Source organism: Marmota marmota, unplaced genomic scaffold (genome assembly GCF_001458135.2).
Source record: "Marmota marmota marmota unplaced genomic scaffold, marMar, whole genome shotgun sequence".
Classification (NCBI taxonomy): Eukaryota; Metazoa; Chordata; class Mammalia; order Rodentia; family Sciuridae; genus Marmota; species Marmota marmota.
Genome location: NW_026000102.1, coordinates 4,728,551 through 4,755,320, shown reverse-complemented (window position 1 = coordinate 4,755,320; position 26,770 = coordinate 4,728,551). Strand labels below are relative to the sequence as shown.

The following is a 26,770-nucleotide window of genomic DNA, read 5'->3' as shown; positions in this document are numbered from 1 at the left end:
AAAAAAAAAAAAAAAAAAAAAAAAAAGATGGCTGCAGGGGACACACTGATAAACTGATTCACAGGAAGTCTGACCTTAGAACAAATGGAAACAACTTGGACCATCTTTATTTATGAAGTAAGTCCTAGATTTTGAGAATCTTCTCAATTATTTTCACGTCTTTTTCCCATGGATAGATTTTTGTAAAAGAACTGATTTTTTTTTTTTTTTTTAAAGAGAGAGTGAGAGAGATAGAGGTAGAGAGAGAGAGAATTTTTTAATATTTATTTTTCTTTTTAGTATTTGGCGGACACAACATCTTTGTTTGTATGTGGTGCTGAGGATCGAACCCGGGCCGCACGCATGCCAGGCGAGCGCGCTACCGCTTGAGCCACATCCCAGCCCCAAAAGAACTGATTTTAAAACCATAAAACTGACATTTAACCAAAGGTTTTTACTTCCCAAGTCATATTCATCTATAAGCATGTTCTACTGTGGAAATCACACTTAAGAAAATGGCCAAGGGCCTGGCAAAGATGCCTCCCCCAGAGAGCCCCTTGTTGCTGAACCTCAGGCCTGCCCAATCAGAGGACCAAGTCCAATCTGACCCTTTCTGAGCACCCTGAAGGCCACTGACAATGAGATCACAGGAGGATGTCACTATTGTGGTCTAAGCTGACTAAAGAGCCACCTCCAGAACCTCCAAATCCCTAGAGAGGCGTGCCTGGGTCCCCTCAACGGCACCCCTCCCAGCCCCACCGCAGGCTGGCAGCGCCCCCTAGTGCTGACTTGGTTTCTTTATGGATGGGAGTGACATTTCAAGGTCCACAATTAAAGGCTAAAAGCAAAGTTCCCTCTCCCAGACTTGCTGACAGTGGCAAACTGTCTTGAATTCTTTGCACTGACAACCCAGAAAGACACAACACAGCTGCCTTCAGATTAAGGTGAAGGCTAAGAAGGGAGCCCTTCATGGGTCTGAGTATCCTGCCCCGAGGCATCCTGTGCTCATCTGTGAGCCCTGCTACAGGCCTGCAGGTTGCCAGGGGCCACAAAGGCGCTGACCACAGGACAAACACTGGTAAGTGAGCTGGTGTCCCGCCTCTTGGACTGGGAGCTGGAACTCCTCATTGGTCCCCATGGCAGTCTGAAATGCTTCTTAGCACCCACCCCAGGGCAACAGGTGCAGGAACAAGCTGGTCCCATTTCTCAGAGGATGGGGACTACCACCTCCAGGGAGAAGGGAATGTGATGACAGCTGCCCCAAAGGCAGGGTCGGAGTTGCTCCTAGGCAAGGTTTAGGTGCAACTGTCCCAGGTAGTGACTCGGTCTCTTCACAAGAGCTGTTGGCCAAGGTTGGAGCTCTGCCCCGCAGCCCTTTCTTTGACCTTCAAGGAGGTGAGGTGTCAGTGGAAGCAGATTTAGGTTTAAAGAGTCATCAGGAACTTTTTCAAATTTGAGGACAATTTGAGTGACACCTCAGATTAAAAGGGCTCTTGATGCCAAATCTTTATCTATTAAAGCAACAGACCAAATACAAATACAGTCTTCTTTCTAACTTATGATCCATGTGGCTGGGAGAAGTCTGATGGCGTTGACAGAGCGGAGGCTCCCTGCCTGCACCTGCCCACTGAGGCCACAGGCACTCCCAACCTCAGGCTAGAGGTCCTGCCCATCAGTTTCCGACCTTCTTGGCATGCAGGCTTGCCCCCAATTTCTCTATTTTTATCCTGATATTCCAATAACCAGATCCTAGAAGAATTTTTTGAGGAACTGACCCAATTCTTCCTATTTTAATAGTATACAAACTTTTCCCCACTGCTTGCTTGATTTGTTTTTTGTGGCACTGGGCACTGAACACAGGAGTGCTCTACTGCTGAGCTACAGGCCCCAGCCCTCCTTATTTATTTTTTTAATACTTTTTAGGTGTTGATAGACCTTTATTTATATGTGGTGCTGAGAATTGAACCAGGGCCTCACACATGCTAGGCAAACGTTCTATCACTGAGCCACAACTCCAGCCCCCGCTTCTTATTTTTTATTCTGAGACAGGGTGTCCCTAACTTGCTGAGGCCGGCCTTGAGCTTGCAAACCTCCTGCCTCAGCCTCCTGAGTTGTTGGGGTTACAGGGGTGTGGTACCATGACTGGCTCATTGCCTTAAATTCCTTTAGAAAACACCAGACTGCAAGTATGATTAACCATACAAACATCAGGGCCATGTTCTAGGCCACGTAGTGTTGAGAGAGAAATTTGCAGCTTTTCAATATACAACCCTCACGAGTTCCACAGGAAACCTGTACGTAAGGTCATCATCATTTGCCACAAAACCCACCAGGTCTGCTGGTGTCAGGCTCCACACCAAGCTTCCTGGTACAAACTTCTCTTCCCTTGTTGAAATTTGTTTACTTTTTCTGATAGAATCTGGGTCTTCGATTCAGTTTCCCTTCCTGTGTCTCATCAAATTCTCTTGCTCCAATTTTCCCTGATGCTCCAGGAAGTTTAATATTATAATCTGTTGTGACGTAGGGAATCGTCCCTTCAGGTCCTCGCTGAAATGGAAACACAAAGAGAACACATGGAAACCTGTTCAGCCTGGGCCTCGAGAGTATGCTCTCCGCACCTGGGAGCCAATGTGAGGGGAAGAGGGGTCTCAGCCTGGTGCCACAGGCACTGCTCCCTCCCTCAGGGGCCTCGCTACTCTCACTGATTTGTGGTACTGGGAACTGAACCCGGGGTACTTTGCCACTGAGCTGCATCATTTTTATTTTGAGTCACAGTATTACTAAGTTGTCCAGGCTGGCCTTGGTACTTGCGATCCTCTTGCCTCAGCCTCCTGAGTGGCTGGGATTACAGATATGCACCACTATGCCTCTGGCTTCAAAAGGCCTCTTGAAGCCACAGGCCTACCTACAAGTGTGCAAGTGCCTCCTTTCTGTTTGATTTGGCTCCCCAAATACACCAAGCCCCAGAAGAGGAGGTGGGTATGCTGTGCATTTGCATCCCCAAGCAGGTGAGAGCAAAGGAACACCCCAGCTCTATTGCCCCTTTGCTCCTATATTAACTGTGGGCTGCATAGATGCTGGGTGCCTCTGAAGACTGTTCACAAGAGGGACAGTCCTGTAGAGGCCACCACTGCGCTTCCCAGGACCCCTTCCTGTGGTAATGGCTCCACCCTGGGGCTTCTGACCACACACGCCATGGCTGGCATCCCTGGGACTTGGAGGATACCATGACACTCTAATTGGCTCCACTCCCTAGAGAGCTGCCTCAAGTCAGCTGCTCACCCTCTGCCATGGCCCAATCAGGCTCCCTGAAGGGCTGCCCCAGGGTGGGGCAGGGAGGAGTTACCTGGCTCTTGAAGATGCACTGTGGAATAGAAACGACCCCCACCAGGAGACAGTTCACAGTTCTCAATTCTTCTGGGGGCACGGGGGTCAGGATGTGGTACAGCCGCTTCTCCATGTCAATGCCTCTACAGATCCCTTTAAGACAGTTCACAACACTAAAATCAGTCTTTCCAGAGACATCAAAGCTCCCTGCCACTAAAAATTGCAGAATGGGGCCAGACACAGAGGCATATGCCTGTCATCCCAGCTACTCTGGAGACTGAGATAGGAGGACAGCAAGTCTGAGGCCAGCCTGGGCAACTTAGTGAGACCATGTCTCAGTTTAAAAAAATAAAAGGGTGGGGCTGGGATGTGGCTCAAGCGGTAAAGCGCTCGCCTGTCATGTACAGGGCGCTGGGTTCGATCCTCAGCACCACATAAAATAAAATAAAAACATTGTGTCCGCCGAAAACTGAAAAATAAATATTAAAAAATTCTCTCTAAAAAAAAAATAAAAAATAAATAAAAGGGTGGGGGCAGTACTGCAGGTATTGCTCAGTGGTAGAGCACTTGCCTAGCATGTTTGAGGCTCTGGGTTCAATTACCAATACCAGGAAAAAAACAAAACAAAACTGTAGAACGGCCTTGAAAACAAGTTTCAGTTTTAAGTGTATTAAGGTTTGAGAATATAAAGTGCAACTCAAAAACTCTGCACCTTTCCCTATTCAGCTGTTAGGAACCAAAATGAGCTACTGCAAAAGCCATGGACTATTGTAACCAAGCTGAGAGAAGCACCCTGGAGATGAGATAGGACTCTACCTTTCCCCATCACTGCTTTCTTCCCTGTACTTGGTACCAAACTGCATGATTTCTGTGGAAATGCTTTTGAGAAGTAATGCTGGACAGACCTGAAATGTACATTTAATTATTTAAGGACTTTGATAATTGTGGGTTACTTAGCCTTCCAAAACTCCATGCTGACATCATCGACCTCTGAGCTGGAGCATTCCATGAGGTGAAGATGGAGAAGGGGCAGTGGCATCACCTCTGCATTCAGGTCACCTGACTTTGGGGAGGGCTTGAAGAGAGGAACTAGGAGACTCCAGCTAAGCTTTCCCAGTAGCCCCTGTGGAAATGCAGTGCCTGGCTACCATTGGGAAAAGATGGGCAGGAACCACACATATTTTGAAAATAGAAACCGTAAGAACCGCCAACGGACTGGAGGTGCCGGATGCGGTGAGGGGAGCCCAGGTAGGGCAAGGGGTCTGACTAACACCAGAGCCTCAGTCTGGACAGAAGACCCCCATGGGGAGGTGTCTACTTGCAAAGGGGTTTGGAAGGCAGACTAGTCATGGTGGAAGTGTAGTATGGGAGCAGTCAGTCCAAAGATGGAGAAGTCCCAGCAGTAGATGGGATGGCCTTGGGAAAGGTGTCCAGGGAGAGGGCCAGGTCAAGGCCAGTGGGAATTCTAGACACAGAGGAGCTGCGAGGAGAAGGAAAAAAAATGCAATGTTTTTTCAGACCTCTTTAGCTGAGAGATAGCTACAATGTCAAGACCAATCATCTATGGCTGAAGTAGGTCCTTTATAGCAAGGTTAGGGACAAGCTTTACTCTGAACTCACCAAACCCCAAACAGTCACAGATGGGAGTCTGTGCCAGCAGGATGGGCCCCCTTGTGTAGCCTCTGACATCATCCAGGATCTTGCAAAGGCCAACCCAGCTGGCATTCACAGCATACAGTATGTGAGTGGGGGCGACATCAGCATGAGTAATCCGGAGGGCAACTGCATTGAAAGGGACCTGGAAAATAAATGTGAACCCTTCTATTAATTTTTATTTCAAAAAACTATTTTTAATTTTCACAAGCTGACTTGCCATCTACATCTGCCAAACTGCCCACCAAAATAACAAATGAAGCACTAGCCAGCACTTGGCCATGGCTGCACGCTTTAATAAAGACCCTAACATACACACAGTGCTTGTGCACCAGCACACCTGCTAGAAATCTAAACTGAATCCCCAGCACTTTCCTATCTACAGATACAAATAAATTCAAACTTGAAGATGTCCTAAATCAGATAAAGCAGAGGGAGACTTCCAGCCAAGTATAAGTAAGATCTATCCACTGAGTGTTCTGATGTAAGAAAGTGAGAAGCAATCCCGAGACAGGCTCCATACGCTTCCCAACCTAAACACAGTAGATGAAGTGGGATGGACTACATTCCTAGAGCACAAAGTAAATGAAAAACATGCAACTTTCTAGGTAATTTCAAATTTTAAAGTAGAGAAGTTATTTTCTTACATGTATTATTTAGACTTAAAAAGTAAACCTGTTATCCTAGCTCTTTGGGAGGCTAAGGCAGGAGGACTGCAAGTTCCAGGCCAGCCTCAGCAACCTAGGGAGACCCTGTCTCAAAATAGAAAATAAAAAAGGCTGGGGATGTGGCTCAGTGGTAAAGTGCCCCCGGGCTCAATCCCTAGTACCCGCACCCCCCAAAAGAAAAGTAAATATAAAACAAAAAAGTGATAAAACTATTGGCAGGTAAGTTTCAAGTTCAGTTACAGAGTCATCTCCAAGCAAATAGATGACCCCATGATCAGAAACCCCATCAAACCACCTGCCTGTCTAGCGGAGAAGACTTGGAAGCCCACCCAGGTCTGCCAACACTGCCTGTGTGACCTTAGGCAGGGCCTCCACCTGGCTGTGTGCAGCTTTTGGAGCTATTAAGTGGGGACACTAAGGGCATCTTCCTCTCAGGCTACCATGTAACCACAGTCATTCCATGTGAGGGGGCCCTGTAAAGGACCTGGCACAGAGTAGCTGTTCCAAAGCAGACAGACCACTCAGCAGAGTGGACTCTGGGCTCTCCAGGCATGTTTGGGCTTGAGGCCCACCTAAACTTGTACTAGGCTACTGTGGGCAAGCTAACTCAAAGTCCCTTGGTCTCACAATCTGTAAAATGGGGACAGGAACGGGAGTTAACACAGGCTTAAAACAAAGCAGAGCACAAAGCATTCCTTTAAGAAATGCTGCCTACAAGCCTTCTGTGATATCTGACACTGCCCACACACAGTCACACACAGCTGACGAATGCAAGTGTTGGAACTGACACTGGATTAGGAACAACAGAAGAACACCAGTAACAGGCATGGAGCTGTGAACGCCCAGCACCAAGCTGGCTGCCGGGGTAAAATACCAGCTTTGCTAACTTTCTGCTGGGTCCCCTAGCCTCTATACACCTTAGTCTCTCCACCTGTAAAATAGAGATGATTATAGAACCTACATCACAGGTGGTTCTGAGGATTAAATGAGCCAAGAGTTAAGGGGTTAACTTAAATGAGTCAAGAGTAAGGGTGCACAGCATGTAGGAAGTCACGAGAAAAATGAAACAGACAATTTCTCCCACGTGTCCCAAATACCTGATAGGGCGTCAGGCCATGTAAAGGACTGAGTGGTTTTGGCACTGGGGGCAGCAGCTGGCTAAGATAACCTAACACTGCCAGTTCTCGAAAAATTCTGTTATGTGACTCCCTGCAAAGGTAAATGAGAAGGATGTAAGTAACTTCTTCCATATCCACTGTCCATGCAGATACTCAAGTGTGGTCACCACCTAGGTGGCTTTTACACAACACACTGAGCTGTGCTCTTCCAAGACATGCCCTCCCTAGGGCTGGGGTGTTGCTCAGTGGTACAGCAATTGCCCAGCACAAATGAGACCTGGGGTTCAAGCCCAGCACCACACCCACAAAGACACCCCCACCTTTATATCCTCAGTCTTGCCTTGATACAGCCCTGCTAGAAAACATAAGCTTCAAGATTCTCCTTAAGCTAAAGCTACTGGCAAAGAGCTGGAGGACATCTCTGGATGTTTCCATTGAGAAAATAAGGATTCTCCTTAGTAACTGCATAACTATGATAGGTTTGAAAATATTTTGCTTTTGTAATGCTGAAGATAGAACCCCACAGGCTCATGCACACTAGGTAAACACTCAACCACTAAGCCATACCCTCAGGCCAGATATGAAGTTTTTGTGGCCTTATCCTTCTAAGGAAGTGAAAACAAAATGCCTCATTCAATCGAAGGAAACAGCTCTTCAGCCAGATGGTTTACTTACCTATTCCTTGAAGATTTTCTGGGTGAAAATTCTGAATAAACACATATAAGTTTATGTCCAGTAAAAAGAACTGAACTCTCTTTATCTTCGTCAGCAAATTCCAAATTATCTGCAAATTCTGGAAGTTCATAGCCACGGTTCCTAACTTTGGACTTGCTTTTTGTATACAAGCCATCCATGTCATCCACATAATCCGGGGTGAGGTTGGCCATCTGTTTACTCCGGGCAGAGCTGAGCTGAATGACGTGGGTGGGAGACAGCAACCGGATCAGGTCAATGAGCAGCAGAAGCCCTTCGTCTGTGAGGAAGGAGATGATATGAGCACAGCTGGGGATTAGAGAGGAGCCTCATTCCAACCAGAAACAGAGACAGTCACCCTCAGGCAAAGAGACCATCAGGGTTTAACAGCTCAGCTTGCTGCTGAGCACAATGGTGTATGCCTGCAACCCCAGCGATCTGGGAGGCTGAGACAGGAGGAAGGGAAGTTCAAGGCCAGCCTTTAGTGAGATGCCATCTCAAACTAAAAAGGGGAGGGGCTCAGTGGTAAAGGGCCCCTGAGTTCTATCCTAGAACCCCCCCCCCAAAAAAAACACCAGAAAACAAAAAGATGGATAACTGGATATTTTTTTATCTAGAATATATAAGGAGCTCAAGCAAATAAAAAGAAAAATCCCCACGTAATCTGATTACAAATAAGCAATAGTAGGGCTGGGGATGCAGCTTTAGAGTGGCTGCCGAGCATGTGTGAGGCCTTGGGTCCAATCCCAGTACAGCCAAAACAAACTAAAAATGGGCAAAAGGGCTAGGGGTGTAGCTCAGTGGTACAGCAGCTGCTTAGCATGAGTCTAGGGTCTAGTCCAACTACTGCAAAAAACAAAAACAAAACAACAACAACAACAACAACAAAACAAGCTAGGCATGATGGCACACGCCTCTAATCCCAGTGGCTCAGGAGGCTTAGACAGGAGGATTGCAAGTTCAAATCAAGCTTCAGCAAAAGTGAGGTGCTAAGGAACTCAGGGAGATCCTGTCTCTAAATAAATACAAAACAGAGCTGGAGATGTGGCTCAGTGGCCAAGTACCCCTGAGTTCAATCCCTGGTACCAGCCCCGAAAATAAACAAAAAAATAACTAGACACTCCTCAAATGATATCCAAAAGTCCAACAGGTGTAGATGGAAGAATGCATAACATTACCAGTTGTCAGGGAAACGCAAACCAAAACCACAGTGAGACATCTCCTCTGACAGAACAGCTATTATCCAAACAACAAAATAGGCAGGCAAGGTGGCACACACCTGTAATACCAGCTATTCAGCTACTTGGAAGGCTGAGGCAGGAAGATCTCAAGTTCAAGGCCAGCCTGGGCTACTTAGTGAGTCCCTGTCTCAAAATAAAAAATAATAAAAAGGGTTGGGGATGCAGCTCAGTGGTAGAGCATGTCTGTGTTCAATCCCCAAACAAAAAAACCTGACAAAAATGCTGGTAAAGATATAGAAAAAAGGGAACCCTGACACACAGTTGGTGGGAATGCAAATTATAACAGCAGGGGCTGGGGATACGGCTCAGCTGGTGGAGTGCTGGCCTTGCATGCACAAGACCCTGGGTTCAACCCCCAGCACCACACACACACACAAAAAAAATATGGCAATTCCTCAAAAAATAAGAGCGGCACGCCTGTAATCCCAGTGGCTCAGGATGCTGAGGCAGAAGGATCACAAGGTCAAAGACAGCCTCAGCAACTTAGTGAGACCCTGTCTCAAAATAAAAAAATAAAAAGATTGGGTATGCGGCTTAGTGGTTGAGGGCCTCTGGGTTCAATCCCCAATACTAAAAAGAAAAAAAGTTGACAGTGGAAAGGTGGTGACAAGAGGCTGAGGAGAAGAGGGAGGAAGGGACAAGGAAGGGCTGGTCAACAGGCATGTTCCCTCCATAGAACAAATGAATTCTGACATTCTATTGCACAGCAGGGTGACTACTAATAAGGACAACGTACAATGCATGTATTTCAAAAAAGCTAGAAGAAAAGCTATTAAAATGTTTTCAGCACAAAGAAACGCTGAGGTCTGAGGAGGCAGCTAGGCCACCCTGGCCTGCACGTGCACAGCATGTGCTCATCGAGCACCCATGGCACCCACACCCATGTGCTGCTCAGGCTGGTCACGCTCCCCGTGCCACTCATTACCTGCCACCCAGCCCATAGTGTTGATGATGAGCGGGCACTCTCTCTTATAAGAGCTGAACACATATTTTATTATCTCAATATAATTCTCGTAGTTGTTCTCACAAGAAGGTTTCCCATAATATACCATCTTCTGTGGTGTCCTCTGGTGGGTGAACGGTGGTCCTGGAAGATGAAGAGCAGAGTAACAGGCCAGGCTAGGGATGCCGCTGGAGAGCAACCATCCAAAGCACACAACAGGAACAGCTGTGGTTCCATTTTTGGAAGAGTAAACTTTCATCTGAACCTGAAGACAGGCTCACTTTTACCATACAGTTACCAATGATGCCCTCCGTGGCCATTCCTTCACCTACCTGCTGAACATCTGCTGCCTTGGCTCTCCCCACTAGGATGCCCTGTGGGCAAAGAGAAGCCTTCCCTATGCCCAGGGATCCCCTCCTGAGAGGGTGAGGATGGACCTCCAGCAATGCTCCTGGATACACAGCTGACTGACTGCTCTGCTCATAGTCCCCAACTTTCACAAAAGCCCTGAGGTGAGCAGTGGCAAGATCCCCACTTTTAGATGAGGAAACAGGAAGGGATGAAGAGACTGAAATCAGAGAGCCGGCGATGCCAAGCTGGGCGAGAACTCGGGTTGTGGCTTTGTGGTGGAGTGCTTGCCTAGCATGAACGAGGTGCTGGGTTTGATCCTCAGCACATAAAAATAAATAAATAAAATAAAAGTATGGTGTCTATCTACAACTAAAAAAATATATTAAAAAAAAAAGAATAAAGCTGACTCATACTTCTTGTCTACACAGCTCTGGGAGTCGTAGCTCGGATCATCAGGCACCCAACAGGAAAGGAGGAAGTCAGGCTGTCTCTACTTACAGCTGACTAGCTGACTTGACCTTATACACAGCCATGATCTTACATGTAGAAAACCCACAAGATTCCATCAGAAAATAAATCCAATAATGTTGTGGGACACAGAATCAACATTAAAAAAAAAAAGCTATAGTGATTAAAGCAGTGTAGCACTTGAAACAAGAGCAGACATACAGACCAACAGAATAGAACTTCTAAGCCTGAAATATATAGTCAGATGATCTTAGAGACTGTTCAGTGGGGGCAATCTATAGACATACAAGAAACAACCAACCTGGACCTGTTCCTTATACTACGCAAATACGAATTCTAAGCATAACAAAGATTTTAGACTTGAGAGTCAGAATGAAAACATTCTTAGAAAACAAAAGCTTCATGAACACTAGATTTGGCAACTTCTAAATGCCATAGAAATAAAGAACCCAATTAAAAATATGCAATATTCAGCTGCCTGTAATATTCAGGGGCACAGGAGGATCATGAGTTCGGAGCCAGCTTCAGCAACTCAGCAAGGCCCTGAAGAACTCAGTGAGACCGTCTCCAAATAAATAAAATACAAAAAAGGACTGGGGATGTGGCTAAGTGGTTAGAAGTGCCCCTGGGTTCAAGCATTGGTTTAAAAAAAAAAAAAAAAAGCTGTATTCTAGGACTTCAATAGACATGTACTCAAAGATATACAAATGGTCAGGAACAGTGGCACAAACCTCTCACCCCAGTAACTCTGGAGGCTGAGGCAAGAGGAATGCAAGCTCGAGGAGAGCCTCAGCAACGTAGTGAGGCTCTGTTTCAAAATAAAAAGGGCTGAGGCCAGGTGCAGTGGCGCATACTTGTAACCCCAGTGGCTTGGGAGGCTGAGGCAGGAGGATCATAAGTTCAAAGCCAGTATTAACAATCCCTCAGCACCTCAGTGAGACCCTACCCTCCCTCCCTCCCTCCCCCCCCGCTCTCTCTCTCTCTATATATATATATATATTTTTTTAAGGGGCTGGGGTTGTGGCTCAGTGGTAGAGTGCTCACCTAGCACAGGTAAGGCACTGGGTTTGATCCTCAGCACCACATAAAAATAAATAAATAAAAATAAAGGCATTGTGTCCAACTACAACTTAAAAGGGGGGGGGGCGGGGACTGGGGATGTGGCTCGGTGCTAAAGTGCCTCTAGGTTCAATCCCTGGTAATCCACCTCCCCCAAAATGATACGCAATTGGCTAATAAACACAAGGTTAAATATAAAGTCACAAAAAAGTGAAAGCAGAGCCTTGAACAGGAACCAGTGCCTCATGTTCCTAATGGCACTCTCCACAACAGCCAAAGCATGGAAACAACCCAAGTGTCCACCAATGGCTGCATGGAAAAACAAGTAGAAAAACACGTGGAATGGAGTAATATTCAGTTGTAAAAAAGGAATTGAATTTTGATACACACTCCAACATGGAAGGACCCTGCAAACACAATGCTGAGCAAAACGAGCCAGACGACAGTAGGACAGGCACTGCATGGCTCCACTCATACAGGGTCTGCAACAGGAGAATTCATAGACAGGAAGTACAGGGAACCTATCAGAAACTAGGGGACAAGGGAGGAGGGGATTTCTGTTCAATGAGTACAGCATTTCACACTGAAATAATTAAAAGTTTGATACACAGAGGGTCACAAAACATTGTATATGGACTTTATGCCTCTGAATTATACATACAAATGGCTAAAATGATGAACACATTTGTATATTTTATTAAAATAAAGCAACAAGGAATTCCATACTGGATTCTGAACCAGGTAACTGGTGAATTCTGACTGAAATCTGCACTGCACCACTGTGCATTTCTTGGTTTGGAGAGTTGTAGAAGGTCCCATAAAACATTAATATCAGGACAGGTGTGCTTTTAATTTACACAAAGCAAAATAAGGAGCAATTCCACTTCCCAAACAGAAATACTCCCTAGTGGGTATGTGGAGGCTGGAGGTGTGGCTATGCAGAGACCTGGGTTTGGTGGACTGCGCTCACTTTCTCTAGTCTATACTGTCAGACTGAGTTTTGGGCAGGTATCATTATTTTTGAATTTTATGAAATCAAGACAATGAAGAATTACATAATACATACCCAGAACTGGTTCCGTAATATTAAGCAAAGAGATGCAACCTGGAGGAGTGAATTCGGTCTGGCCCAGGTCACATTCCAGATAGTCAACGCAGGAAATACTGAAAATGTTTAAAAAGGAAAAGAAAGAAAATCTCAACTAGTTTTACTCTGTGGAAAGGAGAAATCAGATAGTCACAGTTCCACATGACACAGTCATAATGCACGCCATGCAGCAATTTCAGGCAGAATGCTCCAAGAGACAACCACCAAGCGCAGGCCTGCCGACAGTGACCTTGCACAGCAGACATGCAACTTGGCCTCTTCACCATTCCATCTTCAAAACTACTCATCCCCACTGACTCTCGGCATCTGCACCTCAGCTCCACAAACATCCAGAGACCAAGTGCCCGCCCTCGCCAGTCACCCACAGGCCCTAGGGCAGTCCGAGCCCAGCCTGCAGCCTCAAGGTCACTGCATTCCCAGTGCATCACTGTCAGCAAGCAGCTCTGCACAGCCTTGTACAAATCTCCATAGAGAAGGCAGGACGAGGTTCTGACGTACTGTTCCAATCAAAAATCCTGCCTAGGGCTGGGGATGTGGCTCAAGCAGTAGCGCGCTCGCCTGGCATGCTTGCCTGGCATGCATGCGGCGCTGGGTTCAATCCTCAGCACCATATACAAATAAAATAAAGATGTTGTGTCCGCTGAAAACTAAACAATAAATATTAAAAAAAAATTCTCTCTTTAAAAAAAAAATCCTGCCTAAACTCTAGCAATGCACCAAGAGAATAAAGGCACGCTTACCTATTTAACAACTGGTTAATCAGGTATCTGTTAAATGTTGACTTTCCAACGTCCTGGGCGCCACAGACCAGAACAATAGGGCAGCCATCTGCTTCTTCTGGAGGTGAAACACACAGGGCTGGAATTAGTTGGTCTTCTTCAGTCCTTTAATCACAAGCAGGAGTCCTCTGAAGCTTCAGTGGACAACGCCCAAATTTACCAAAACATACTCACCAGAAGAAACGCTGACCAACTCCTCCAGGGCTGACAGGGCACTCACACTTAAATTAAGTGATTTTTTCTTTTTCTCTTTTCTGATGCCAACAGACTTCAAGGCAAAATATTCAGCATTAATCTGGAAAGTTGAAATCTGAAATATAACAATTTAAACTTTAAGAAACAGTGAAAACTATGTACCTTTTTCATCATTTCTAAGTTTAGAAACCCTAACACAGTTGTAAAATATGAAAGGTAAATTTGGTCCCTCCCTTTCTCTCACCACTCCAAATCCAACCCACCGGCAAGCCCATCAACCCCTCCTGAAGCCGTTTGTGGTCGGCACCATGGCCCCACAGCACACACTAACTCCAGAACTGCCAGGATCTCTGCAGAAGGCTCCTTAGAATACAAAAAGGACTGCAAACCTAAAAATGATCGTCATAGGAAAAATTCAACCCAGGCCCACAGCCGTGAAACACGCTGGTGATAATATCAGTGGATGGGGAGGCTGAGGCAGGAGGACCATGAGTTCAAAGCCAGCCTCAGCAATTTAGCAAGGCCCTATCTCTACATAAAATATAAAAAGGGCTGGATGTATGCTCAGTGGTTATATACCCCTGGGTTCAACCTGGGTATGGGAGAAATAAAAAAGAGCATAAGGAACAAAACAACAGTGGACATTAAGTCCTGGGTGGGGAGCTGTAAATAAGTGAAAAACCAGTGCCCAATCCTAGTTATTCAGAACAGTCACTCCCCAGTGGCAGAGGCTTGGACACACCTCTTCCTGAGGCTCCACCAAGCTGCTGGATTCTACAGTGGATTAAAGCTCAATCACAAAAGGCCGCACTGCCCACTCCATGTAAACCTCCCACACCCTGTCTGCTCCCCACCCAGTGACTACCCTCATCCCATGTCCACTGTGGGAGAAGACATTTGTCAATGGCCTTCTGACCGCCCCTGGCCCTTCCTGGACACCTATTCCAAATGGACCGTTCCTCCTTAGGCCAAGAGCCTGGTAGCCAGACCCTCCCAGTGGAGGAGGGGGGGGGTCCTGATAGTTCTGGCTACTCTCTCACCCTCCCCATCATCCCCACTTGCTGTGCAAGCATGGAGTTTTAAATTTTCATCTTTTTTGTTGTTTTTTGTGGTATTGGTGATTGAATCCAAGAGTCCTCTACCTCTGAGCTTCATCTTTACCCCTTTTCTTAATTAAATGAGATCAGGCCTTGCTAAATTGATCAAGATGGCCTTGAACTAGTGACTCTCTTGCCTCAGCAACCCTAATTTAAATTCCATCTCACCAAGAACAAAACTTTCCTGATCATACTTACCCTGCTTCACTCTCCCCCTTCTCTTTACAGTAAAGTCCTTTGAATCCCCTCTGCTGGCCAGTCCTAAATTTACAGTCCAACCTCTTCCCTCAATTCTGGCTCACATACTCCACTGCCCAGTTGGCATTTCCAGTTAGACGCCTCACAGGTGTCTCCAACCAGCATGCCCTGGCTGGTCACCACAGTGCCTGCCTCAGTCAGAAGCAACTCTGCGTATCCAGATGCTGAGGCTAACAAGCCTGGTTCTACTCCATGATTCTTTTCTGTTTTGTTTTCAGTGCTAGAGATCAAACTCAGGCTCTCACGCATATCAAGGACATGCTTGACCAATGAGGTACACTCCAGCCTCTGTGATTCTTCCTTACAACTCATATCCAGTCTGTCCACTAATCCTATGGGCTCTGATGTAGTTCAGTGGTATATCATAAGCCTAGCACATGAGAGGATTTGGGTTCAACCTCAGTACAGAAAAAAAAAAAAAAAATTCACAAATTAAACTCACTTCTGGCTCATGGGAGACATTTATAGTAATGGAACTTAACTTCAGAAAATTAATAACACAGCCAACAAAAATTTAGAGATGAGAAGGAGAGACGGATGTGTAAATGATTTAAGTCATTCTTGCATTGTTTAGAGAAAGTAACCATTAACCAACTACAACTTGAAATGATGGCCTCTGCTGGATGATGAAACTGAGGAAGGGAGGAGAGACATTTCTCATGATAACCCTTTCTATACCGACAACTTTCTAACTATTGGCACACATGACATTCTGTAGGATCTACCACACTAACAGGATAGATCTTCCAAGAGAGCATCCTCCATAGTCATTTGATATGACAACTTCGGTGCAAATAATTAACAAAACTCTGGATGAACTGGTTATACCTCTTGCGTGAAAATGTAAGATAAACCTGGATAGCTGGTTAGGAAGTTTACAGTGGAGTTTTTCACACGTTCTAGCATCACAATGGAACACAAAGGAGAAAAATTCTTCATTGCCCAACATCTGTCCTCTGTAAAGAGAAAAGCAGACCACTGTAGAAGTAGCAATTCATCTAAATTCTCTGCTCCAGCATCTCTTCAAACTGTAAACTTTTTGAGAGTTGGAATTATGGCTTCAGGCCTTGGCAATTATGATCATTTGAAAAATCGTGAAAAATAACAAAGTTAACTCTTCTAACTCCTAGGACCCTTGGGAGGGATTTAAAAAAGTATTTAGCACAATATGTACACCACGGTAAGCAGTAAAAATCGTTAACTTTATGATAGTAGGCCCTCAGTAAATTACCCAGTTCTTTTCATTACCCAAGTTAAGATGAGATCTGAGCAAAATCCGGGCTTCCTTTCTCATCTCCTTCTCTCTCTTCTCAGACACGGAGTAATGAACTGCATTAATGGTCAGGTACGCATGGGTATAGGTAGAGAAGATATCTTGGGCAGGCTGGCCTTGGCTGATGAGGAAACCAAACACCTCCACCTGGCCATAGAGGCAAGTCAAACGGCAGATCCCGCTAAAAGTAAAAGTCTAATGGGGGAAGGGAAAAAATGCGGAAATGATTACAGACCCTGTTACTAATGATAGAGAAATTCTAAAATCTTAACTTGCCATTTACATATCAAAAGGCGGCTGATGTTTTACACAACAGAACACACAGTACAAGGTGCCCCCACATGCCATATTATTATCATTACTATTATTTGCAGTTGTAGATGGACAGAATGCCTTCATTTCCTTGCTTTGGTAGGATGCTGCATCCCCGCCCCCGGTCTTAACCTCAGGTCACGCTCCCCGGCGGCTCCAGAGAAAGCCTGGGAATTCCACAACGCGAAGCAGAGGGCCCGCGCGGCGCTCAGCCTTGCACTCGCTCCATGCACCATGCACCCTCCTCACCAGGCCACCGCCTGCCAAGCCTTTCTCGTTCCCGCCGGTGCCGGGTCTGAGTGGACCGGCAGCTCCGCCCGTTCTCCTGCCCGATACCGGGAGGTCACCTGCTCCTCGGTGCGGAAGCACGTGCAGCAGAGGACGGTGACCGCTCAGAAGCGGGTGGCAGCGCCAAATGCGATCCAGCACGACCCACCGGCACCCGCGGGCGCCCGGCCGCAGGGCCACCGGAGGGAGGCGCCACCCACCTGCTCCGCGGGCAGCAGCATCAACGCGCGGCCCGGGCCCAGCTGCCGCACGGACCAGGAGGGGAGGTTCTGGGGGCCTTTCGTGGAGGCAGCCGGTTCCGGCTCGGGGCCGAGCTCGGGGCCGGGCTCGGGCTCGGGGTCCGCGGCCTTGGGCCTCCGCGGCGCCGCCGCGCGCGAGCACTGGCCGGAGTCCTCGAGCCAGTCCGCGCCCGCCGCGTGGGCCTGCAGCAGGCGTCGTCGCAGGCGCCGCCGGCCGCTCCAGCGCAGGGTCCAGAGCCGGCGGCGGGGCCGGCGGCTGAGGATGAGCTGGGGCCGGGCCTTGCGGACCCGCAGCCACGTAGAGCGGCTAGGGCCGCGCCGCAACTGCACCACCGAGTCAGCCATGCTGTCCGTTCTGTGCCCGCCGCGCGAGAATCTCGCGAGATCCCGTCGTTCCCTCCGTGGCCCTAGGGGCGGCCTGCTGGAGCGGCTTCGGGGGTGGCTGGCGCCCTCTGCCGACGACCTCCGGCAGAACATGAGGTGCCCCAAGGCCTCCGCAGAGGCTATTGCTGGCCTGGGGGCCTCTGAGGTCCCACAGTGGGCCCCATTTACATTATGCAAAAGTTCAACCCGGGCCGGCTGGAGAGGGAAAGCCAGAAACCACCAGGTCTCCTCCGGAAATCCACCTGGGATTTATTTTTCCTTTAGAAAAAGCTCCAAGATTGGCATTTTAAACAAAGTCAGCCTTTTTGCATACCTTTTGTTTGCATGTATTTGTCTTTGGGCTGAAGGGACCAACCCTGGATAACAAGGCTGAACTATAATGATTCGGTCAGTGTCAGAAAATTGGGAACTGAGAATGGGCATGTCAATTCAAAGCCATATCCCAGTTGACTGAGGCACAGGTAAAGGATTCTAAAGCCTGCTGCCTGTCAGCTCAGTGGTGCACACCGGTACTTCCAGTTTTTGGCGAGGCTAAGGCAGGAGAATCACTTGAGCCCAGGAGTCACAGCCCAGCCTAGACAACACAGCAAGACCCTGTTTCCAACCAAGCATGGTGGAGTACTCCTGTAATCCTAGGGGCCCCGGAGACTGAGGATCACGAGTTCAAAGCCAGCCTCAGCAACTTAGCGAGGCCCTAAGCAACTTAACTATACCTTGTCTCAGAAGAAAAAAAAATTAAAGAGCTGGGGATATAGCTCAGTGGTGAAGCGCCCCTGGGTTCAATCCCCAGGACCCCCAAACAAAACAAAAATCCCCAACTCACTGATAGAAGCCCACAGCAGTCAGAGAAACTGTGTTCCAGCTTCCCTGGTGCTCAAAATGCTAGTGCTCCCTTTCGGAGCCAGGTGAAGCCACAGGCACCAGAACAAGGACAAAACCCACATCGTCCAGAGGAGGGGTCACTGGGTGCTGCCTGGTTTGCATCCATGCCCTGGTCCTGCCCAGTTCCTGAGTGGGACCACATGCCCGGAAAACCAAAAGAAGCACCCTAGCTTCTACAACTGGACTCCAGTCCCACCCCTTTCAGGAGCCTCAACTTGTGAAGTGCCTGGGCAACTGCCCTCTCTTCTATTTAAGGCAGGCTTTGTCAGACGCTGCTGCTTGCCATGCTGGGCACAGGGGCGCCTGGCCAGTATGTCACCGTGGGTGGCTCACCTGGCAGTCTTGCCACTCTCCATCGCCTGCTGCTGGGCTCTCAGCTGCCACAAGACGTGGTTCTCCCCTGACTTCAGCCTCCCAGGGGATTTCCTCCTTGCAGGCCTATTCCCTCTCCATACTGACTGTCTGCAGGTGAGACGCAGACCCCAGGTGACCCTGTGTGACAGGTAAGTGAGGGACCAGCAGAGCTGTCACTTAGTGTGACCTGTTACTGGCCTCTGGGCTACTCCTTGAGCTCCCAACCCCAGTCCCTCCCTCCACAGTTGCCACCTCCAAATGCTTCTGCCAGCTTCCATTTTGTGATGGATTCCTTTGTCCTTGCTGTTAGAGTGAGTCCATTCAAGTTTCCTGACTTTTCTCCCAGAGGGAGAAAGGACTGAGGCAGATGCCCCACACAGGAGCCTCCCTGGGACGGCCATCCAGGTAGAGAATGCTTACTACTTCTCTCTGAAAGAAGACAGCTGCTTGTGAACTGTCACAGGAGCCTGGGGAATGCCTTTGGTCTCCGTGGGAGGCTTGCACTTGAAACACTCCTGACTGCTGGCCCAGGATGCAGGTTCTGAAATGTGGACCAGGTCAGAACCTGCAGGCAGGAGCTAAGAAAAGAAGCCCAGGCTGGGAGAGAGGCTGGGGGGAGGACCCCAGGAAACTGGCTTCAGGTAATTGAAGGAGTTTGTGTGCAGGAAACAGTGGGCCTCCCCTGAGGAACTTGGAGTAGAAGGGATGCGAAAGATGGGGGAACCTTCTAGGAGGTCAGGATGCTGGAGAGCACAACAGGCTAGCATGCCCTTCAATCAGGGACCAACCACATCCTCAGCTTGTCCCTGTTGTGACAGCAGTTCCCAGAGTAGGGGCACAGAGGCTCACAGGCCTTCAGCAGTTTCCTAAGGTCCCAGTGAGAAGCACTAGTTAACTAGTTAACCAGGTGAAGCAGGTGTACTGGTTATTTATATATATGCATGTGTGTGTGTGTGTGTGTGTATTTGTAGATGGACACAATACCTTTATTCTATTTATTTTTATGTGGTGCTGAGGATTGAACCCAGTGCCTCACATGTACAAAGCAAGCGCTCCACCACTGAGCCATAACCCCAGCCCCTGTGGTGGTTATTTTTACATGTCTGTTTGTCCAGCCCTGCTGCCCAATGTCAACCTGGGGTATGAGCTGTCTGATGTGTGCTCAGAGTCAGCCAACTTTTATGCCACATTGAACTTGTACTAGTTCAGGTGTTGCTGTGAATATTTTTTGGATGTGATTAACTTTTAAATCAACTGACTGAGTACAGCCAGGAATGGTGTACTCAGTACATGCCTGTAATCCCAGCTACTTGGGAGACTGAGGTAGGGGTTGTAAATTCAATTTAGCAAGACCTTATCTCAAAATAAAATTTAAAATAAGGAGGAGAGAGAGATGAAGCTCAGAGGTAGAGCACTTGCCTAGCATGGGCAAGGCCCTGGGTTCCATCCGCACTATGGAAAAGAAAATAAAAAGAGACAGACGACCCTCCAAACCGTAGGTGGACCTCGTTTAATCAGTCGAAGACCTTATGAGACTGAGTCTTGGCTATATCCCCAGCCCCTGGCATAGAAGGGAATTCTGCCTTTGAATGCAAGATTACATTATCAGCTCTTGCCAGAATATCCCACCTGGTGTCTTACCCTACAAATTTCTGGCTCACCATCCCCCATGATCATGAGAGAAGTTCCTTAAAGTGAACCTCTAATACAGCAGGTTGCTCTGCTGCAGGACTCTGGGCCTGGTGGGGCAGGCCACATTCTGTAAGTTCGGCCCTGCCTCTCCTCAGGCCTGCCAGCACATCCTGAACTGTGTGTGCTGCTGGGCCCGTGCTGAAGTTATATCAGTACAGGCCTGGGCAGATGACCTCAAAGGTTTTCTTTCTTTCTTTTTGTACTAGAGATTGAACTCAGGGGCGCTCAACCACTGAGCCACATCCCCAGTCCTATTTTGTATTTTATTTAGAGACAGGGTCTCACTGAGCTGCTTAGTACCTCATTTTTTTGCTGAGGCTGGCTTTGAACTCATGATCCTCCTGCCTCAGCCTCCCGGCTCAGAGTTGTTTTCTACCCCACAAGCCTGGGACGCTAGGAGGCTGGTGGGTCTTAGAGGGACCTTGACCTTTTCAGCTCTCACTCTGCTTTCCCTGCAGGCCTGATAGCTTCAATGGCCATGGCTACCACCTCTTCCAGGCCATGAGGTTTGGTATTGAGGAGATAAACAACTCCACAGCCCTGCTGCCCAATGTCACCCTGGGGTATGAGCTGTATGATGTGTGCTCGGAGTCAGCCAACTTTTATGCCACATTGAACATGCTCTGCCTGCCGGGGACATACCACATGGAGATCCAAGAAAACCTTTCCCACTACTCCCCCAAGGTGATGGCAATCATCGGGCCCGACAACACCAACAACGCTGTCACCACTGCCGCCATGCTGAGTCCCTTCCTGGTGCCCCTGGTAAGCAAGGTCCTCAGTGGTTTGGCAAATCCAACCAGAGCTAGGACAAGTGGGTGGGAGTCGCTGCGCCCTCTAAGGCTAGTCCAGCCCTTGGGGATCTGGGGCTGGTCCCTGTTCTTTAGTCACACTGCAGAGGTCCCCACCTGCCCCAGAACCCCCTTCCTTCCTCTCCAGGGGATGCTTCCAGATCCCCTGCCTTGGCCCTCTTGAAACCCATTCCCCTTGGGAACCGCTGCCATTTTGACTGCTCCCTCTTGCCCCCCCCCCACTGCCCTCTCTCCATCCAAAGGCTCCATCTCCTTCAGTGACAGCTGAAAACCTTTCCTTCCTGTGCATAACCTTCACATCCTCCTGGCTCCTGGCCTCTCCTCCTCCTGGCTCAGAGGTGGGGTGCTCCTCCGCTTGTTGGCACCAACTCCTGCTTGCGCCCATCAGTCTCCCACCCTGGGCTGTAGGCATGTGGGGCTCCCTTTGCCCTTCCAGGCTCTTCCTATTCCTTCCCACTAGAACTCAGGCCCGGAGTGCTGCTCACTTACTCCGCCCTCTCATTTGCTGCTCTGCCTGTGGCCCAGAATTCTGCCCCACCACACTTGTTCTTGCCATTAGGGAGGGCACCTTCTAGATTTCCAAAGCCAACGAGCACCTCTCAGTCCCCTGTGTTCTGACTTGTGAGTATCCATGGCCCACAGACTCTGCCACTTATGCACTGACGGGTTCCATGTGGAATGCACCTCTCTCCTCACAAGAGACTTTTTTTTTTTTTTTGGTACGAGGGATAGAATCCAGAGGTGCTTAACCACTGAGCCACATCCCCAGCCCTTTTTTATATTTTATTTTACCAGGTTGCTAAGTGCCTCACTAAGATGCTAAGCCTGGCTTTGAGCCCCCACTCTGCACTGCCCCAGCCTTCATTCAGACCATGACGACTCCTCACCTGGTCTTGAGGCTTTTCTAACACTTTTCTCACTGGAATTAGATTTGTTTACCTCAAACACTCTCAGGGTCTCCCCATGGCCTAGAGAATGAAGACCAAGGCCTCAGATCAAGAGTGAAGGCCTCTAGCCAGGTGCAGTGTCACATGCCTGTAATCCCAGCAGCTCGGGAGGCTGAGACAGGAGGATTGTGAGTTCAAAGCCAGCCTTAGTAGTGTTGAGGCACTAAGCAACTCTGTGAGTCCCTGTCTCTAAATAAAATACAAAATAAGGCTGGGGATGTGGCTCAGTGGTCGAGTGCCCCTAGATTCAATCCCTAATGAAAAATTAAAAAAAAAAAAAAAAAAGAGTGAAGGCCTCCAGCCCTGCCTCACTCATGAAGAGGACCCCTGGCCAGGCGGAAGCCCTTGTTGATGTCCAGCCACACCACACTATTCCCCTCCCTGTAGGCAGGGTTCGTTCCCTGTGCTTGGGATGCAGGGCTCCTCCAGCTGGCCCTCCAGGCAGATTCCACTGCTCCCCAGCACCCCACTTCCCAATGGAACCTCCACAATGGGTTCTCTGACTCATGGGTCAAGCATGGCTCTGCTGTTCTCCTTCCTCTTCATGTCCCCACACCCGGCACAGGGCTGGCACTAGGGGACCTCAGTTGAGGTCGCTGCTGATCTCACTGAATGGGACCCCCACAGATCAGCTATGAGGCCAGCAGCACGGTGCTCAGCTCGAAGTGGCAGTACCCCTCTTTTCTGCGTACCATCCCCAGTGACAAGTACCAAGTGGAGATTATAGTGCTGCTGCTACAGAAGTTCGGGTGGGTCTGGATCTCTCTGGTTGGCAGCTACGGTGACTACGGGCAGGGAGGACCTGGCCACAAAGCGGGGCATCTGCATTGCCTTCAAAGGCATCATGTCTTCCTCTGCCCAAGAGGGCGACAAGGAGATGTGGAGCATGATGCGCCACCTGGCCCTAGCCAGGACAACCGTGGTGGTGGTTTTCTCCAGCCGGCAGCTAGCCAGGGTGTTCTTCAAGTCCGTGGTGCTGGCCAAACTGACTGGAAAGGTGTGGATCGCCTCAGAAGACTGGGCCATCTCCACACATATCACCAACGTGCCTGGGATCCAGGGCATTGGGACAGTGCTGGGCGTGGCCATACAGCAGAGGCTTATCCCTGGCTTGAAGGAGTTTGAGGAGGCCTATGCCCGTGCTGACAAGGGAGCCCCCAGGTCCTGTTCTAAGGGCTCCTGGTGCAGCACAAATCAGCTCTGCAGAGAGTGCCAAACTTTCACAGAATACACGATGCCCAAGCTTGGGGCCTTCTCCATGAGTTCTGCCTACAACGTGTACCGGGCAGTGTATGCTGCAGCCCACGGCCTCCACCAGCTCCTAGGTTGTGCCTCTGGAACCTGTTCCAGGGGCCAAGTCTACCCCTGGCAGGTAAGAGCCCAGCCCCAGGCCCCTGGTATCGGGGAGAAGAGCCAATCCTGAGACAAACAGAGTAGGCACTCTTGGTCACCCCAAAAGACAGTGATTTGAGGGATGGTGTTCCCTTAGACAAATCCTCTCCTCTCTGAACCTTGCCTTCTGCAAGGTGCTAAAAAAAAGAAATCTCTGCAAAGGAATCCTTTGCTGGAGGCCTTCTCTGGGAGGGCTGGTAGGAAGGGCTCCGAGAAAGGGACAACAGGTGTTCCGGGGGTAAAATCACCGGGTTGGGAGCCCAAGAGACCCCTGGCACTTGCTTCTGGCAGTCTGTGTCTACGTGGTCTGCCATAGCTTTACAATCTCTGTTTTAGCTTTTGGAGCAGATCTATAAGGTGAATTTCCTTTTACATGAGGACACTGTGACATTTGATGACAATGGGGATCCTCTCAGCGGCTATAACATCATTGCTTGGGATTGGATTGGGTCCAAGTGGACCTTCAGAGTCATTGGCTCCTTCACATGGTCTCCAGTTCGGCTGGACATAAATAAGACCAATATCCAGTGGCATGGAAAGAACAATCAGGTAATGGGGATGTGGTGGCTCACCAGGTAACTGCTTCATGGGGGCCAGGAGCTTGAAAGTGGCACTTACCCAGGGCAGGAAGCGGACCCCAGGTATCAGACTGCCATCATTCTACCCAGCCCTGCCAGGGATGCTGGCTTCATGTGCTAATAGATAGATGCTCACTGGGATGCCGTAGGTTTACACCACCAGGGGCTCTGCCTGGGAGTGATCTCCGAAGGCACAGGCATGGAGATTCTGCCTCTGTCTCACAAGTAAGCTGTCCTTTGACTTGGGCCCCTCCGTGTGGCTACAGGACACCTGTGGCTTCTTACAGGTTCCCGCATCTGTGTGTACCAGAGACTGTGTTGAAGGGCACCATCGGGTGGTCTTGGGTTTCCACCACTGTTGCTTTGAGTGTGTGCCCTGTGAGGCTGGGACCTTCCTCAACAAGAGTGGTGAGTGAACAAAGTGAGTGGGCCAGTGATCAGCACTCCAAGGGGCTGTCCAGCAGGTAAAGAACCTCTCCCAGGCCCCGTGTGTACACTCAGCCCCAGGACAGTCATGGGCTGCCAGTTAGGTGCAGGTTGACAGACACCTGCCTCCAGATTGAATTCTGATCAAGCAGACAGAAACAACAGAAGGAAATCTCTAGACCATGGTTTGTCCTCTATCAGAGAGCTCATGTCACATCTGCAGAGGCATCTTATCCTGAGTTCAACCTCTTCATTCCACCGGATGTAGCTACTGTTTTCTTTGTACTCTCCCATCCTATTTGTGGAAAGTCCCTTCTGTTGCCCATGCTGAACACAGCCAGCTCCTAGATACCTGGTAGAATGTCTGCCATAGGAGAGTATACCACCCAGTGACACAAAGTGGAGGCCAGAGAGCAACTTATGTAGCTAAAGGCTCAGCCCAGAGCTGAACACTAGGGGCCACATTCTTCGCTTTTACTTCTCTGTGGTGATGTGGGGATGGGACACTATGCCTTCTGTCCCCAGAGAGTCAGGACTCAGAAATCACAGAGCAGAAGCCTAGGAAGTGGATTTGGCTAGTGGAAGTGCTGGAAAGAGATGACCACATCCTTCCTTTGGGGCTGGCTGCTCGTACTGGAGCTCAGCCTCACTGGCATGGGGGCAGAGCGACCACTATAAGGCCCTCTGGGTTTGCAAACCCCTTTTTGGATCATGAGCCACATAGAACTTATCCGTGTTTCTCCAGAGTATGTAACTGACACAGACACTTTGAGGAAACACTTGGCCTCCAGCTGCACTCCAGGCTTTCCTGACACTGCCCGCTTCAATATGCTTTCCGGAGGAAGCTGCTGTGATACAGGTCTCGCAGCATCTAGCGGACCTGCAAGCCTCCTTTCCCCAATCCTACTTTGTTCAACTGGCTCTCAGGAACCACCTTTGTTTTCCCTTTCAGACCTCTACGGATGCCAGCTTTGTGGGAAAGAAGAGTGGGCACCTGAGGGAAGCCAGACCTGCTTCCCACGCACAGTGGTGGTTTTGACTTGGCAGGAACCCATCTCTTGGGTGCTGCTAGCAGCTAATACATTGCTGCTGCTGCTGCTGGTTGGGACTGCTGGCCTGTTTGCCTGGCACCTAGATACCCCTGTGGTGAGGTCGGCTGGAGGTAGGCTATGCTTCCTCATGCTGGGCTCCCTGGCAGGAGGTAGCTGCAGCGTCTATGGCTTCTTTGGGGAACCCACGCTGCCCGCGTGCTTGCTGCGCCAGGCACTCTTTTCCCTGGGGTTTGCCATCTTCCTATCCTGCCTGACAGTTCGCTCCTTCCAACTGATCATTATCTTCAAGTTTTCCACCAAGGTGCCCAGGTTCTACCGTGCTTGGGTCCAATGTCATGGTGCTGGCCTGTTTGTGATGATCAGCTCAATGGCCCAGCTGCTCATCTGTCTAATCTGGCTTGTAGTGTGGACGCCACTGCCCACAAGGGAATATCAACGCTTTCCTCAGCTGGTGGTGCTTGAGTGCACAGAGAGCAACTCACTGGGCTTCCTGCTGGCTTTCACCTATAATGGCCTCCTCTCGGTCAGTGCTTTTGCCTGCAGCTATCTGGGCAAGGACTTGCCAGAAAACTACAACGAGGCCAAATGTGTCACCTTCAGCCAACTCCTTAACTTTGTATCCTGGATTACTTTTTTCACCGTGGCCAGCGTCTACCAGGGCAAGTACCTGCTCGTGGTCAATGTGCTGGCCTTTCTGACCTGCCTGAGCAGCGGATTCAGTGGTTACTTCCTCCCCAAGTGCTACGTGATCCTCTTTCGCCCAGACCTCAATAACACAGAGCACTTTCAGGCCTCCATCCAGGACTATACTAGGCGTTGCAGCCCCTCCTGAGCAGCGGGTCAGGCAAAGCCAGCTGGGGCGGGGCGGGGTGGGCTGTCAATCTATCCTGCCCTGAAAGCTGAAGTTGGTCAAGCTGGGTGGAGGGCCTGCAGTGTCCGGGAGATCTTTGGGCATCTCAATCTTGGCATGCGATGTGTCACCGCACGGGTGAACAGACCCCAGGCTCCGGGGGCTGCCAATAAAGAGGTGAAATGCGTGTTTACGTCCCCTTGGCGCACGCTGTCTGGAGAGGGTGGGGCCTCGCTGGTCCTAGTCTGAGCGCCTAGCAGCCCCGGCCAAGCGTGGCGTTGCCAAGCAACTCCGGAAGGTGGGCCCGTCGCTGGAAAACTTGGCTCGGCCACGCCCCCTACGTCCATTGGCG

At 49.3% G+C, this 26,770-nt stretch overlaps 3 protein-coding genes across 4 annotated transcripts in view; 1 reads left to right on the top strand and 2 right to left on the bottom strand.

The window, feature by feature from the left end:
• Positions 1–1,107, bottom strand: part of LOC107155427 (ubiquitin-conjugating enzyme E2 variant 1-like) — a 9,294-nt gene extending 8,187 nt beyond the window's left edge. Inside the window, exon 1 of the mRNA XM_048783561.1 lies at positions 1,005–1,107. Within this exon, the coding sequence (XP_048639518.1) occupies positions 1,005–1,107 (103 nt within the window). The remainder of the gene's footprint in view (positions 1–1,004) is intronic.
• Nol9 (nucleolar protein 9) lies at positions 394–17,429 on the bottom strand. Of its 2 annotated transcripts, XM_015501455.2 has the most exons (12): positions 17,011–17,427; positions 16,186–16,405; positions 15,766–15,893; positions 13,562–13,697; positions 13,349–13,445; positions 12,567–12,664; positions 9,605–9,766; positions 7,421–7,718; positions 6,725–6,836; positions 4,927–5,104; positions 3,326–3,459; positions 394–2,526 (listed from the first exon to the last, which is right to left on the bottom strand). In XM_015501455.2, exons 1-12 carry the CDS (start codon positions 17,392–17,394, stop codon positions 2,380–2,382), a joined length of 2,094 nt encoding a protein of 697 aa, XP_015356941.1. In that variant the 5' UTR covers positions 17,395–17,427; the 3' UTR covers positions 394–2,379. The 2 variants fall into 2 exon arrangements, with proteins under 2 accessions (XP_015356941.1, XP_015356942.1); XM_015501456.2 differs by lacking the exons at positions 394–2,526; positions 3,326–3,459 and adding an exon at positions 3,833–4,786 and having other exon boundaries at positions 17,011–17,429.
• Positions 17,430–18,497: 1,068 nt separating this feature from the next.
• Tas1r1 (taste 1 receptor member 1) lies at positions 18,498–26,599 on the top strand. Its single transcript, XM_015501353.2, is given in 7 exon segments — positions 18,498–18,818; positions 20,820–21,126; positions 22,748–22,914; positions 22,916–23,492; positions 23,849–24,061; positions 24,378–24,498; positions 25,469–26,599. Coding segments are annotated over 7 exon segments (2,508 nt in total). The 5' UTR covers positions 18,498–18,627; the 3' UTR covers positions 26,401–26,599.
• Positions 26,600–26,770: the final 171 nt, after the last annotated feature.